This window comes from Eleutherodactylus coqui, chromosome 8 (genome assembly GCF_035609145.1).
Source record: "Eleutherodactylus coqui strain aEleCoq1 chromosome 8, aEleCoq1.hap1, whole genome shotgun sequence".
Classification (NCBI taxonomy): Eukaryota; Metazoa; Chordata; class Amphibia; order Anura; family Eleutherodactylidae; genus Eleutherodactylus; species Eleutherodactylus coqui.
This window is the reverse complement of record NC_089844.1, coordinates 172,393,076-172,408,936: the sequence shown is the minus strand read 5'-3', so window position 1 is coordinate 172,408,936 and position 15,861 is coordinate 172,393,076. Positions and strand designations below refer to the sequence as shown.

Sequence of the window (15,861 nt, the reverse complement as noted above, 5' to 3'; positions counted from 1 at the left end):
TAATGTAACGCAAACTGCAGCCAGAAAGAAATTATACGGAAGGCTGCAAAAAGGTCTGGCTCTGCAATAGTGATGCACTACAACTCCCACCAGACAACCTGTAAAATGCAGACGGTCAGAGGTAGCCATAAGAAGGAGCTTTTTTAAAAAAATTTTTGAAAAAGAATACAGGCTATATAGCGTGCATATGACTTTCCCTCTATCTGTGGCTATGGCCGTACGCTGTGCGTGAAGTTGATGGCAGACACAGAGCGGTATAAATAATTATGGAATTATTATCGTACTGTTGGAGGCTGACAGCGGTTATGTAATGCTAACTCCAGGCAGAAACAAAGAATACGGAAGGCTGCAAACAGGTCTAGCCGTGCAATAGTGATGCACTACAACTCCCACCAGACACCCAGTAAATTTCAGACAGTCAGAGGTAGCCCAACGAAGGAGCTTTTTTTAACATTTTTTTGAAAAAGAATACAGGCTATATAGCGTGTATATGACTTTCCCTCTATTAGTGGCTGTGGCCATACGCTGTGCGTGAAGTTCACGGCAGATACAGACCGGTGTAAAAAATTATGGAATTATGGGCGTACAGTTGGAGGCTGACAGCAGTACTGTAACGCAAACTGCATCCAGAAAAAAATTATATGGAAGGCTGCAAAAACGTCTGGTTCTGCAATAGTGATGCACTACAACTCCCACCAGACACCCTGTAGAATGCACACGGTGAGAGGTAGCCTTAAGAAGGACCGATGGGATTCTTGTAGACTGGATTCTACACTACCACTGTCCCTGTCTCACCGGCACTGTTCCTATACTCTGTATAATTGACTGCAGACTGAGAACGCTATAGCTGTAATAGCCTGCACAGCCTGAGATGGAAAAAACAATTTGGGTGCAAAACTGCTCCCAGCAGCCACAACAGTAATGCACATGGTCAGATGTGGCCCTAAGAAGGACTGTTGGGGTTCTTGAAGACAGGAACCTACACTACCACTTTCCCTATAGCAGCAGCAGCAGCACTGTCCCTGATCTCTCCCAGTGTGTGTCTGAGGCGAGCCGTTGGCAGGACAGCTTTAAGTACTCGGCGGTCACTTGATCTCACCAGCCACTCACTGCAGGGGGGTAGGATAGGGCTGGAACGTCACAGGAGGAAGTTGTAATGCCTTTTTTGCCTTCCTCTGGATCAACATAGGAGGATAGACAAGCTGGACTAGATGGACATTGTCTTCATTCGCCCTAACGAACTATGTTACTATGTTCCCTGCATTTCTATTGGCCCGAAAATGGCGCTAAACATGCAGGGAAGGAAATGGAATTGACTCGAGTACCGCGTGGTGCTCGTCTCGAGTAACGAGCATCAAGCTCGGACGAGTATGCTCGCTCATCTCTATTCTGAATGCTTCCACAGGAATCCATTGGTTCTAATAGTCGCAATATTATTGGGTGGGTAACTTAGCAATGCAAAATTGTTTGTCTGAACGAGGCCTAGGGCCTTATTCACATGAGCGATTTTATGTGTCTAATTAGCCATGAAAAATCATCGGCTGAAAATTGTGACTATCCAAAGCATTGGATTCTAATGCTTTCATTCAAACAAATGATCGTTAGCAGTGCAAAAACGTTGGACTGGAAAAACAGCACATGTGTGACCAAAATCGGCAACCGAAATTTGACGCTGTCAAAAAGATAGGTCTTGCCCTATCTTTTCACAGAAAAACACTGGTGGCTGCTATGGGAGCTGCAAGAAAAGGGAGTGTGTTTTGCTGCCTCCAACACTGGGGAAACAACAGAGCTCGCCATAATTAGGCATTTAATTGCCATTCTAAGCCATGGGAAGGGTGCTAGATGCAAGCGTGAATCGGCTTTTTCATCGCAAAAAAAGCAGCACAGTGAAAATCTGTCTTGCGCTGTATTTCGCAGGTGTTTTGACAGCTACTACGCCCCCATATTTTGCTCTGGTTTTCCAAAAACAAAATGATCTTTTGGCTAAAGTTACTCTGCATAGTTATACGCACAGCTGCGCCTTTCTTGACGTCCACTATAAAGCCTTGCTCATATGAGCAATTTTGCGAGGCTAAATTACCCGCACGAAAAAACCGCAACTATGAGAACCAATGGTTTCTTTTGGAAACATTCAGACTAGAGATGAGCGAACACCAAAATGTTCGGGTGTTCGTTATTCGTAACGAACTTCCCGCGATGCTCGAGGGTTCGTTTCGAACAACGAACCCCATTGAAGTCAATGGGCGACCAGAACATTTTTGTATTTCGCCGATGCTCGCTAAGGTTTTCATGTGTGAAAATCTGGGCAATTCAAGAAAGTGATGGGAACGACACAGCAACGGATAGGGCAGGCGAGGGGCTACATGTTGGGCTGCATCTCAAGTACACAGGTCCCACTATTAAGCCAGAATACCGGCAAGAGTGCCCCCCCCCCCTCCCAACACCTTTTACTTCTGAAAAGCCATCATTAGCATGGCATACCTTTGCTAAGCACCACACTACCTCCAACAAAGCACAATCCCCGCCTGCATGACACTCCACTGCCACTTCTACTGGGTTACATGCTGCCCAATCGCCCCCCCCTCCCCCCCACAGCGCACACCAAAGTGTCCCTGCGCAGCCTTCAGCTGCCCTCATGCCACACCACCCTCATGTCTATTTAGAAGTGCGTCTGCCATGACGAGGGACCGCAGGCACACACTGCAGAGGGTTGGCACGGCTAGGCAGCGACCCTCTTTAAAAGGGGCGGGGCGATAGCCCACAATGCTGTACAGAAGCAATGAGAAATAGAATCCTGTGCCACCGCCATCAGGAGCTGCACACGTGGGCATAGCAATGGGGAACCTATGTGCCACACACTATTCATTCTGTCAAGGTGTCTGTATGCCCCAGTTAGACCGGGCTTTTTAATTCATAGACACAGGCAGGTACAACTCCCTATTGTGAAGTCCCTGTCGACCGACAGCATGGGTGGGTGCCAGGAAGCCACCGGCGGTACATAGAAATATCCCATTGCATTGCCCAACACAGCTGAGGTAGTAATGTCGTGCTTAATGCAGGTGGGCTTCGGCCCACACTGCATGCCCCAGTCAGACTGGGGTTCTTTACAAGTGGACACATGTAGGTTACACTCCGTGTGCACCTACAGCATGGGTGGCTCCCTGGAACCCACCGACGGTACACAAAAATATCCCATTGCATTGCCCAACACAGCTGAGGTAGTAATGTCGTGCTTAATGCAGGTGGGCTAAAAATTAATTTGATTACACTGTAGGCGAGGGCCCACAAAAATTGCTGTATCAACAGTACTAATGTACATCCCAAAAATTGGCCATGGCCAGCCAAGAGGGCAGGTGAAACCCATTAATCGCTTTGGTTAATGTGGCTTAAGTGGTAACTAGGCCTGGAGGCAGCCCAGTGTAACGAAAAATTGGTTCAAGTTACAGTTCCAACGCTTTTAAGCGCATTGAAACTTTTAAGAATTGTTTAGAAAAATTATTTGAGTGAGCCTTGTGGCCCTAAGAAAAATTGCCCGTTCAGCGTGATTACGTGAGGTTTCAGGAGGAGTAGCAGGAGGAGGAGGAGGAGGAGGAATATTAGACACTGATTGATGAAGCAGAAATGTCCCCGTTTTGGATGGTGAGAGAGAACGTAGCTTCCATCCGCGGGTGCAGCCTACGTATTGCTTACGTATCGCTGCTGTCCGCTGGTGGAGAAGAGAAGTCTGGCGAAATCCAGGCTTTGTTCATCTTGATGAGTGTTAGCCTGTCGGCACTGTCGGTTGACAAGCGGGTACGCTTATCTGTGATGATTCCCCCAGCCGCACTAAACACCCTCTCCGACAAGACGCTAGCCGCAGGACAAGCAAGCACCTCCAGGGCATACAGCGCTAGTTCAGGCCACGTGTCCAGCTTCGACACCCAGTAGTTGTAGGTGGCAGAGGCGTCACGGAGGACGGTCGTGCGATCGGCTACGTACTCCCTCACCATCCTTTTACAGTGCTCCCGCCGACTCAGCCTTGACTGGGGAGCGGTGACACAGTCTTGGTGGGGAGCCATAAAGCTGTCCAGGCCCTTAAAGACTGTTGCACTGCCTGGGATGTACATGCTGCTCGATCTCCGCACCTCCCCTGCTACCTTGCCCTCGGTACTGCGCCTTCCGCCACTAGCGCTGTCGGCTGGGAATTTTACCATCAGCTTGTCCGCAAGGGTCCTGTGGTATAGCAACACTCTCGAACCCCTTTCCTCTTCGGGAATGAGAGTGGGCAGGTTCTCCTTATAGCGTGGGTCGAGCAGTGTGTACACCCAGTAATCCGTTGTGGCCAGAATGCGTGCAACGCGAGGGTCACGAGAAAGGCATCCTAACATGAAGTCCGCCATGTGTGCCAGGGTACCAGTACGCAACACATGGCTGTTTTCACTAGGAAGATCACTTTCAGGATTCTCCTCCTCCTCCTCCTCAGGCCATACACGCTGAAAGGATGACAGGCAATCAGCCGGTGTACCGTCAGCAGCGGGCCAAGCTGTCTCTTCCCCCTCCTCCTCATCCTCCTCATGCTCCTCGTCCTCCTCCTGTACGCGCTGAGAAATAGACAGGAGGGTGCCCTGACTATCCAGCGGCATACTGTCTTCCCCCGCCCCCGTTTCCGAGCGCAAAGCAGCTGCCTTTATGGTTTGCAGGGAATTTCTCAAGATGCATAGCAGAGGAATGGTGACGCTAATGATTGTAGCATCGCCGCTCACCACCTGGGTAGACTCCTCAAAATTACCAAGGACATGGCAGATGTCTGCCAACCAGGCCCACTCTTCTGAAAGGAATTGAGGAGGCTGACTCCCACTGCGCCGCCCATGTTGGAGTTGGTATTCGACTATAGCTCTACGCTGTTCATAGAGCCTGGCCAACATGTGGAGCGTAGAGTTCCACCGTGTGGGCACGTCGCACAGCAGTCGGTGCACTGGCAGCTTAAAGTGATGTTGCAGGGTGCACAGGGTGGCAGCGTCCGTGTGGGACTTGCGGAAATGTGCGCAGAGCCGGCGCGCCTTTACGAGCAGGTCTGACAAGCGTGGGTAGCTTTTCAGAAAGCGCTGAACCACCAAATTAAAGACGTGGGCCAGGCATGGCACGTGCGTGAGGCTGCCGAGCTGCAGAGCTGCCACCAGGTTACGGCCGTTGTCACACACGACCATGCCCGGTTGGAGGCTCAGCGGCACAAGCCAGCGGTCGGTCTGCTGTGTCAGACCCTGCAGCAGTTCGTGGGCCGTGTGCCTCTTATCGCCTAAGCTGAGTAGTTTCAGCACGGCCTGCTGACGCTTGCCCACCGCTGTGCTGCCACACCGCGCGACACCGACTGCTGGCGACATGCTGCTGCTAACACATCTTGATTGCGAGACAGAGGAGGAGGAGGAGGGTGCTTTAGTGGAGGAAGCATGCACCTCCGCAGATACCAGCACCGAGCTGGGGCCCGCAATTCTGGGGGTGGGTAGGACGTGAGCGGTCCCAGGCTCTGACTCTGTCCCAGCCTCCACTAAATTCACCCAATGTGCCGTCAGGGAGATGTAGTGGCCCTGCCCGCCTGTGCTTGTCCACGTGTCCGTTGTTAAGTGGACCGTGGCAGTAACCGCGTTGGTGAGGGCGCGTACAATGTTGCGGGAGACGTGGTCGTGCAGGGCTGGGGCGGCACATCGGGAAAAGTAGTGGCGACTGGGAACTGAGTAGCGCGGGGCCGCCGCCTCCATGATACTTTTGAAGGACTCAGTTTCCACAACCCTATACGGCAGCATCTCAAGGCTGATGAATTTTGCTATGCGGACGGTTAACGTTTGAGCGTGCGGGTGCGTGGCGGCGTACTTGCGCTTGCGCTCCAACAGTTGCGCAAGCGACGGCTGGACGGTGCGCTGAACTACACTGCTGGATGGGGCCGAGGACAGCGGAGATGAGGGTGTGGGTGCAGGCCATGAGGCGGTAGTGCCTGTGTCCTGAGAGGGGGGTTGCATCTCAGTGGCAGGTTGGGGCACAGGGGGAGAGGCAGCGGTGCAAACCGGAGGCGCTGAACGGCCTTCGTCCCACCTTGTGGGGTGCTTGGCCATCATATGTCTGCGCATGGTGGTGGTGATGAGGCTGTTGGTGTTGGCTCCCCGGCTGAGCTCTGCGCGACAAAGGTTGCACACCACTGTTCGTCGGTCATCAGGCGTCTCTGTGAAAAACTGCCAGACCTTAGAGCACCTCGGCCTCTGCAGGGTGGCATGGCGCGAGGGTGCGCTTTGGGAAACAGTTGGTGGATTATTCGGTCTGGCCCTGCCTCTACCCCTGGCCACCGCACTGCCTCTTGCAACCTGCCCTGCTGATGCCCTTGACTCCCCCTCTGAAGACCTGTCCTCCTGAGTAAGCGTTGCACACCAGGTGGGGTCAGTCACCTCATCGTCCTGCTGCTCTTCCTCCGAATCCTCTGTGCGCTGCTCCCTCGGACTTACTGCCCTTACTACTACCTCACTGCAAGACAGCTGTGTCTGATCGTCATCGTCCTCCTCACCCACAGAAAGTTGTTGAGACAGTTGGCGGAAGTCCCCAGCCTCTTCCCCCGGACCCCGGGAACTTTCGAATGGTTGGGCATCAGTGACGATAAACTCCTCTGGTGGGAGAGGAACCGCTGCTGCCCAATCTAAGCAGGGGCCCGAGAACAGTTCCTGGGAGTGTTCCCGCTCCTGAGCAGGTGTCATTGTAGTGGAGTGAGGAGGCTGAGAGGAAGGAGGAGCAGCAGACAGAGGATTCGGATTTGCAGCAGTGGACGGCGCAGAACTGCGTGTTGACGATAGGTTGCTCGAAGCACTTTCTGCCATCCAGGACAGGACCTGCTCACACTGCTCATTTTCTAATAACCGTCTCCCGCGTGGACCCATTAATTGGGCGATGAATGTGGGGACGCCAGAAACGGGCCTCTCTCCTAATCGCGCAGCAGTCGGCTGCGACACACCTGGATCAGGAGCTCAGCCTGTGCCCACACCCTGACTTGGCCCTCCGCGTCCTCGGCCGCGTCCACATCCTCTAGGCCTACCCCTACCCCTCAGCATGCTGTATTACCAGTGATTTGATTTCACAGGCAGGAAATAAATTGGCGCAAGACTGCAGGCCAAATATAATTTTTTCCCTTTTTTGAAAACGAAAGGCCCCACTGCCTCTAGTGAATGAATAATCTAAGTTTAATAACTGTGCTGTGTCTCTGCTAATGTGTCACAGAACGTGAGGGTAGCAGAGTTATTAACTCTGGCAGAGCAGGTATTTTTTTCCCAATTAAGGAAAGCAAATGGCGAAGCCAGCAGTAAAACGTAGCTGGGTGCGTCTGATTTTTAAACGTTGCACACGCAGCCGACACGTGTCCACCGCCCTTAGGACGGACAGAGGCAGGACAAATACAATTTTTTTCAGTTTTTTTCCACCAAAAGGCAGCACTGCGTATATTCAATGAACATGAGAAGTTTAATAACTGTGCTGTGGCCCTGCTAATGTGGCACAGAACTTGAGGGTAGCAGAGTTATTATAACTCTGGCAGAGCAGGTATTTTTTTTCCAAATTAAGGAAAGCAAATGGCGAAGCCAGCAGTAAAACGTAGCTGGGTGCGTCTGATTTTTAAACGCTGCACACGCAGCCGACACGTACACACAGCCCTTAGGACGGACAGAGGCAGGACAAATAGATTTGTTTTCAGTTTTTTTCCACCAAAAGGCAGCACTGCGTATATTCAATGAACATGAGAAGTTTAATAACTGTGCTGTGGCCCTGCTAATGTGTCACAGAACTTGAGGGTAGCAGAGTTATTAACTCTGGCAGAGCAGGTATTTTTTTTCCAAATTAAGGAAAGCAAATGGCGAAGCCAGCAGTAAAACGTAGCTGGGTGCGTCTGATTTTTAAACGTTGCACACGCAGCCGACACGTGTCCACCGCCCTTAGGACGGACAGAGGCAGGACAAATACAATTTTTTTCAGTTTTTTTCCACCAAAAGGCAGCACTGCGTATATTCAATGAACATGAGAAGTTTAATAACTGTGCTGTGGCCCTGCTAATGTGGCACAGAACTTGAGGGTAGCAGAGTTATTATAACTCTGGCAGAGCAGGTATTTTTTTTCCAAATTAAGGAAAGCAAATGGCGAAGCCAGCAGTAAAACGTAGCTGGGTGCGTCTGATTTTTAAACGTTGCACACGCAGCCGACACGTACACACAGCCCTTAGGACGGACAGAGGCAGGACAAATAGATTTGTTTTCAGTTTTTTTCCACCAAAAGGCAGCACTGCGTATATTCAATGAACATGAGAAGTTTAATAACTGTGCTGTGGCCCTGCTAATGTGTCACAGAACTTGAGGGTAGCAGAGTTATTAACTCTGGCAGAGCAGGTATTTTTTTTCCAAATTAAGGAAAGCAAATGGCGAAGCCAGCAGTAAAACGTAGCTGGGTGCGTCTGATTTTTAAACGTTGCACACGCAGCCGACACGTGTCCACCGCCCTTAGGACGGACAGAGGCAGGACAAATACAATTTTTTTCAGTTTTTTTCCACCAAAAGGCAGCACTGCATATATTCAATGAACATGAGAAGTTTAATAACTGTGCTGTGGCCCTGCTAATGTGTCACAGAACGTGAGGGTAGCAGAGTTATTATAACTCTGGCAGAGCAGGTATTTTTTTTCCCAATTAAGGAAAGCAAATGGCGAAGCCAGCAGTAAAACGTAGCTGGGTGCGTCTGATTTTTAAACGTTGCACACGCAGCCGACACGTGTCCACAGCCCTTAGGACGGACAGAGGCCGGACAAATAGAATTATTTTCACTTGTTTTACAAGCAAAAGGCAGCACTGCGTATATTCAATGAATAATAACTGTGTTGTGGCCCTGCCTATACAATTCTTTCCCTGCAGTATCAATGGAGGGTGCAATGCTCTGCAGAGGCGATTTTGAGAAGCAAAAAAAAAATGCAGCACAGCTAACAGCAGCCTGGACAGTACTGCACACGGTTAAATATGGCCCTAGAAAGGACCGTTGAGGTTCTTGAAGGCTACACTCACTCCTAACACTCTCCCTGCCTATGCAGCACTTCTGTCCCTAATGCCGGGTGCAACGGTCTGCAGAGGCGATTTTGAGAAAGAAAAAAAATTTCCACTGCTAACAGCAGCCAACACACAGCTATCAGTGGCCCTAATAAGGACCTTTGGGGGTCTTGAAGCCTACACTAACTACCAATTCTTTCCCTACAGCAGCTCCGGTACAAACAGCACTGTCCCTCATCTAACTCACCAGGCATCTGAGGCGAGCTGCGGGAGGGGCCGACTTTTATATCAGGCGGACACCTGATCTCCCCAGCCACTCACTGCAGGGGGGTGGTATAGGGCTTGAACGACGCAGTGGGAAGTTGTAATGCCTTCCCTGTCTTTCAATTGGCCAGAAAAGCGCGCTAACGTCTCAGGGAAGGAAGTGAAAGTAACCCGAACACCGCATGGTGTTCGTTACGAATAACGAACATCCCGAACACCCTAATATCCGCACGGATATCAAGTTCGCTCATCTCTAATTCAGACGAACAATTTTCAGTCGCGCAAAAAAAATTGTGCCTAAAAAGATAGAACACCAGCAACTGAAGTTTGCGACCAAAATTCCCTGCTTTGCCAAAATATATGTTTTGCCCTATCTTTGGATCTTTGATGGGAAGGGCGTTTAGCTGCGTCCAAGGCTGAGGAAAAAAGACAGGTGCCTCATTTAAGCCATTATAAATCATTAGAAGGATTTCTGTCGACCCTGGGAATTCTGATCAGCAGTTTTGACAAAACTTCACAGCAGGCCATTTGAATGGGTGAAAAAACGCGGCTGCAGGTTGGAACTTGATCACGGAAAATCATCCATTCATACGATTTTTCGGCAGTGATTCTCGCTATTTTTTTGTGCGCAAAACTTTTGTGTGATTTTCACGCTTGTGTGAAGGATGTTTAAAAGTCTCCAGTGAATGTCTCCTCTGGCCCGGCAGACATTTATAGTGCCAGAGCATTCCTGCAAAAGACCAAAAAATAACATCCCCATGAAAACATGATATGGAAATTCCACCCCGTGTGCACCCAGCCTTATGGAAGCAGGTGCGCCAAAGCATGTGTAGTTCCCGCTAGGAGACTGGCACATCCGCAAAAAGTATGGTGAGTATATTTTGGGTGATGTCTTTTCCCATGATCAGTATATGATTAACCTATTGCAGTGTCTGACATCTAGAAAGCACCTCTGTGACCCAAACAGTGTTTACTACATCTATTGCGTGGCTGCACTTGGGCCACTTTGTACTCGCATTCGGTTGTCACTCCAATTTATTAGTGCTCCGGGAACCTTTTTGGTGTGCCTTTTCTCATTGTCGCCAGCACCTATATGCACTTGCTCTTTACCTTACCCCTGAAGGTTGATGTTTGGTTTCTTTGTTGGAATATTATTTTTTGCTAAAGTATATTAAAACATAGACCGGTATTAATGTTTCATTTTTTGACTAATAATGTGTTGTCTTTTTTTGTGGGGAACAAATGCACACCTGATTGTAGCTTACATGAGGATCTTGTACTCGGAAAAAAAGAAACATCGTTTTTTCCAATCGCAGGATAGAGCCAAGCGCAGAAGAAACAGAAAACCTCCGTCATTCTTTCCCCTGATCGACAATCCGTCCCCGTAAGTATAATAGGGAATTTGGGTGGGGGGGGGGGCTTTGGAAGGTGACTCTTTTGCACACTGTTGTCGTCATTCTAATCTGTACATGTCCGAATGTCTCTTGCAGGCACTTCCACTGTTGTCTCCACATATCCCTGTAAAAACTAAAGGATAAAAAGTTTCATTGGTTTGGTTGATATTTTTGGCTGCTGCAAGTAGGCAAGCCGTGCGTGCAGCCACTGAAAGTAATCGGTCACATTATGTGCCGATTTGTGGCCTCTGAACTAGCTCCTGCAAATGGTGTGAATATAAACAGCCACATTCATACCTTTCTTATATACTATCCATTTAATAGCTCACGTGTTTGAAAAATGATAATCCGCCAGCTAGCATGGCTAGTCTACCCATGCCAAATAATTATATTTTCCACTTGGTGAACTATTTGCTTGCTTGACTCTCTTTTTTTTTTTGGTGAAACTTTAATATTGTTCATTTTTTCCATTTTCCCATTAGGTCATCCAGCAATATCTCAGAGTCCAGTCCAGATGTCACAGAGGAGCAGGAGCTGGGGGTGGGCATCACTGTGGGGGTGGAGTCAGGTCAGGCTCCTCTGCAGGGGGCAGCGGAGGAGGAGAAACTGGCTGGCTCATCACCGACACAGCTCGAACCCAGTGCCCCCCCTCAAGCAAACTTGCCAGTCCTGCCCACTCCTCCTCCTAATCTGCAGGCAGAGCTGGCTATCTTGGGCTACCTACGGACAAGGAGTGAAGAGGATTGGGCAGACCGCTTCTGCCGGGGACTTGCGGACAATTTCCGCAAATTGCCTGAGCGTCTCATCTCAAAAATGAGGGTGGCCATTGAGATGCTATTTGAAGCAGTCCAGCAGCCAGAGCCCCAGAGTTTAGCCGGAGCTGAGCAGGCATTGGGTATGCTCACCAGCCGACATTCCCTCTCCTCCCCGCTGTGGGATACTTACACACCCCTCCCCCAAATCTGCAGTGGCGCTCAGGAACCTCCTACCAGTCCCAATTCTCATGCTACCACTCCATCCCCTGTCGCTGTTGGTGCCCACCCCCACCTCCCTGTGGCTGATGCTGCTCATCCCTACCATCAGCTGGAGTACACCAGCCCCCAAATAGTCTATGGCATCCCCCAGCCCCAGCTGGGGAATGGCATCCCTCAGCCCCAGCTGGGGAATGGCATCCCTCAGCCCCAGCTGGGGAATGGCGTCCTTCAGCCCCAGCTGGAGATTGGCGTCCTTCAGCCCCAGCTGGGGAACAGTGTCCCTCAGCCCCAGCTGGGGAATGGCGTCCCTCAGCCCCAGCTGGAGAATGGCGACCCCCAGCCCCAGCTGGGGAATGGCGTCCTTCAGCCCCAGCTGGAGATTGGCGTCCTTCAGCCCCAGCTGGGGATTGGCGTCCCTCAGCCCCAGCTTGGGAATAGAGTCCCTCAGCCCGAGCTTGGGAATGGCGTCCCTCAGCCCGAGCTTGGGAATTGCGTCCCTCAGCACCATCTGGGGAATTGCGTCCCTCAACCCCAGCTGGGGAATGGCGTCCCTCAGCCCCAGCTGGGGAATGGCGTCCCTCAGCCCCAGCTGCGGAATGGCGTCCCTCAGCCCCAGCTGGGAAGTGGCGTCCCTCAGCCCGAGCTTGGGAATTGTGTCCCTCAGCACCATCTGGGGAATTGCGTCCCTCAACCCCAGCTGGGGAATGGCGTCCCTCAGCCCCAGCTGGGGAATGGCATCCCTCAGCCCCAGCTGCGGAATGGCGTCCCTCAGCCCCAGCTGGGAAGTGGCGTCCCTCAGCCCCAGCTGCGGAAAGGCGTCCCTCAGCCCCAGCTGCGGAATGGCGTCCCTCAGCCCCAGCTGGGAAGTGGCGTCCCTCATCCCCAGCTGGGGAATGGCATCCCTCAGCCCCAGCTTGGGTATGGAAACCCCTCAGCCCCAGCTTGGGTGTGGCATCCCTCAGCCCCAGCTTGGGTGTGGCATCCCTCAGCCCCAGCTTGGGTGTGGCATCCCTCAGCCCCAGCTTGGGTGTGGCGTCCCTCAGCCCGAGCTGGGGAATGGCATCCCTCAGCCCGAGCCGGGGAATGGCATTCATCTGCCCCAGCTGGGGAATGTCATCCTTCAGCTCCAGCTGGGGAATGGCGTCCCTCAGCCCCAGCTGGGGAAAGGCGTCCCTCAGCCCCAGCTGGGGAATGGCGTCCCTCAACCCCAGCTGGGGAATGGCGTCCCTCAACCCCAGCTGGGGAATGGCGTCCCTCAACCCCAGCTGGGGAATGGCGTCCCTCAACCCCAGCTGGGGAATGGCGTCCCTCAGCCCCAGGTGGCGAATGGCGTCCCTCAGCCCCAGCTGGGGAATGGCATCCCTCAGCCCCAGCTGGGGAATGGCATCCCTCCGCCCCAGCTGGGGAATGGTGTCCCTCCGCCCCAGCTGGGGAATGGCGTCCCTCAGCCCCACCTGGGGAATGGGTCCCTCAGCACCACCTGGGGAATGGCGTCCCTCAGGCCCAGCTGGGGAATGGCGTCCCCCAGCTCCACCTAGGGAATGGCGTCCCTCAGCCCCAGCTGGGGCAGGGCGTCCCTCAGGCTTAGCTTGGGAATGGCATCCCTCAGGCCCAGCTTGGGAATGGCATCCCTCAGACCCAGCTGGGGAATGGCATCCCTCAGGCTCAGCAGGAGAATGGCGTTCCTCATGCCCAGCAGGGGAATGGCGTTCCTCAGGCCCAGCTGGGGAATGGCGTTCCTCAGGCCCAGCTGGGGAATGGCATTCCTCAGGCCCAGCAGGGGAATGGCGTTCCTCAGGCCAGCAGGGAAATGGCATCCCTCAGGCCCAGCTGGGGAATGGCGTCCCTCAGCCCCAGCTGAGGAATGGCGTCCCTCAGCCCCAGCTGAGGAATGGCGTCCCTTTGCCCTAGCTGGGGCAAGGAGTCCCCCAGTGCCAGTTGGGGTATGCTGTACCCCAGCCCAAGCTTAGGGTATGCCATTCACCAGCACAGGCTTGGAGTATACAGGGCACCCGCAGATAATGATGGGCACAGGAGGCCTATCACAGAGGGCCAGGAGACAAGCGGGGCCATTTAGCCTGCGGAACCTGCAAGCCTAGAGGCTTGCCCCACATCGAACTGGCCAGGGCTTGCAGCTATCCAGCAGCCAGAGGCCTGGCCAGTTGGGGTAGGACTGTAAAAGTGCAGGCCGCATCCATTATTTTAATTTAGCCTTTGAAGAGTTGGCCATGATGCCCATTATTTTGTTCAGATCTTTTCTGAATAAAAAAAATTCAGTTCAAAATTGTTGTGTCCAGACTTTAATGTTCTCTGTGGTGTAAATTTTTTGAGGGGTCAAAGTTTTTTTTATAGGTTTCAGGACTTTGCCTTTTTTTTTGGACAAAGGTCCGTTACTTAAAGTAGGATAATGTTGTTGTCTGAAACGTGGTGTATGGGTGGTTTAGGGACAACCATAGTCCAATGATTCTGGTTAAAGGTCGGGTTGTCAATTGCATTTGGTTACTATACACCCTGGGTTTCATGCTACAGGGATTTTAACTATAGGGTGGCCAAAGAAGGCTGCACTTCTAGAAATAAAGACTGTGCTTGTTGATGCCTGGCGGGACTCCAACAACGGGGCCTCATATTAGCTTACAGGCTTTTTGTTAAACCCTTCACATGGTTGACTTGGTTTGCTTGCCATGGCAGGCTTTATTTACACGCACTGAGGATTAAAAATGTTAATGGTTCTTGAGTGAATTCGGAAGAGATTACTGTACTTCGCTCAACCTGAGCTCATAAGGTGGACCATTTTTGGGCCCAAGGTATGGAAGACATTTCACCACATTTCACCACATTTCACCACAATTTGTGCCCTTTGTTTAATGTGTATGCCAAAGTGCTTGCTTTAAGGCACAAAAAGTATACCAAATACTCTCATCTGGTTCAGCCGAGATTACACATGTAGTGGCCCAAAAATGGATCCTACAGAGCGTTTGTTCTATTTTGCAACATATGCAAAAATCCCTGGGCAAGCAGGGGTTAAATGGCAGGTTAATAAGCCCTGTCACGGTGACTACCCACTTCAGTTTTTTTTTCACAGCGAAATTTGCAGCGTTTTTTTTCAGCAGGGGTCTATGGGACTTGTAATGTTAAAATCGCGATTGCGCAAAGTCACAATTTACCGCGATTTAACATTACAAGTCCCATAGACCCCTGCAGAAAAAAAAACGCTGCGAATCTCGCAGTGAAAAAAAAACTGTAGTGGGTAGTCACCCTTACAGAGAGCTAGTTATAGTCTGCCTGGAAACCCATTATACCTCATTTGCTGCTGACAGATATAGCTTTGATTAGAGATGAGCGAGCACCAAAATGCTCGGGTGCTCGTTATTTGAGCCAAGCCTTTCGTAATATTCGAGAGCTCTGTTCGAGTAACGAACCCCATTGAAGTCAATGGAGACTCTAGCATTTTTCTCGAACACGGCGTGGTGCTTGCTAAAGTAACGAGCACCATCTAGTATGCTACTACTCGAACGAGCATCAAACTCGGAAAAGCATGTTCGCTCATCTCTAGCTCTGATTGGTCAGATGCAGGAATGAGCTTCGGGCTCTGATTAGTCGATGTCTCTAAACGGTGAGGCAACAGGAGTGTGGATGCCTATGTTAGGAATTTGGTCTTCAACTATCCATCTTGTCTCCAGTCAGCCATCTTATAAGCTTCAGATTAATTCTCTTTGCAAACTATCTAGTGTTTCCTTTAGGAATGTTATTGCCCTTTTAGATCTATTCCCTTTTACAAATTTTCTAGGCGTGCAGCCAGCATCACTAGTACAGAGGATTCTCAGGCTCATGTATCAGTTGTTATGTCTTGAAGTTTAGTGAGAAAATGTATTGTTTGTCTGTTTTTCAATCAAATGTTTAGTTGTCATAATTACACTTTCTATCAATGAGAAATGACTTGTATACAGCTTTGGCATAAAGCCATTCTCTTTCTTTTTCCATAAAGGTCTATGTCTTACAATAAATTTTAGAATTCTTGGGAATACAGAGAATGGTCTGTGTCTCATTGATTCCTTCTGGACGGATATACAATAATAATTTGGAACTCGGCAACATATCCTTTGGGGTTCCTGGACTATACCCAACACCTATCATGGGAGAGCCCATTGCCTGCAGACACCAGAGCCTGAACTGGAGGAGAAATAAGAAGTGTGCA

The 15,861-nt window shown here is 50.9% G+C and overlaps 1 protein-coding gene across 1 annotated transcript in view; it reads left to right on the top strand.

Annotated features, from left to right (window-relative positions):
- LOC136577191 (collagen alpha-1(I) chain-like) overlaps positions 1 to 14,815 on the top strand; it is a 95,095-nt gene extending 80,280 nt beyond the window's left edge. Inside the window, exons 4-5 of the mRNA XM_066576990.1 lie at positions 10,559 to 10,682; positions 11,175 to 14,815. Coding sequence (XP_066433087.1) covers positions 10,559 to 10,682; positions 11,175 to 13,254 — 2,204 coding nt within the window. The 3' untranslated portion in view covers positions 13,255 to 14,815. The remainder of the gene's footprint in view (positions 1 to 10,558; positions 10,683 to 11,174) is intronic.
- The last annotated feature ends 1,046 nt before the right edge of the window (positions 14,816 to 15,861 follow it).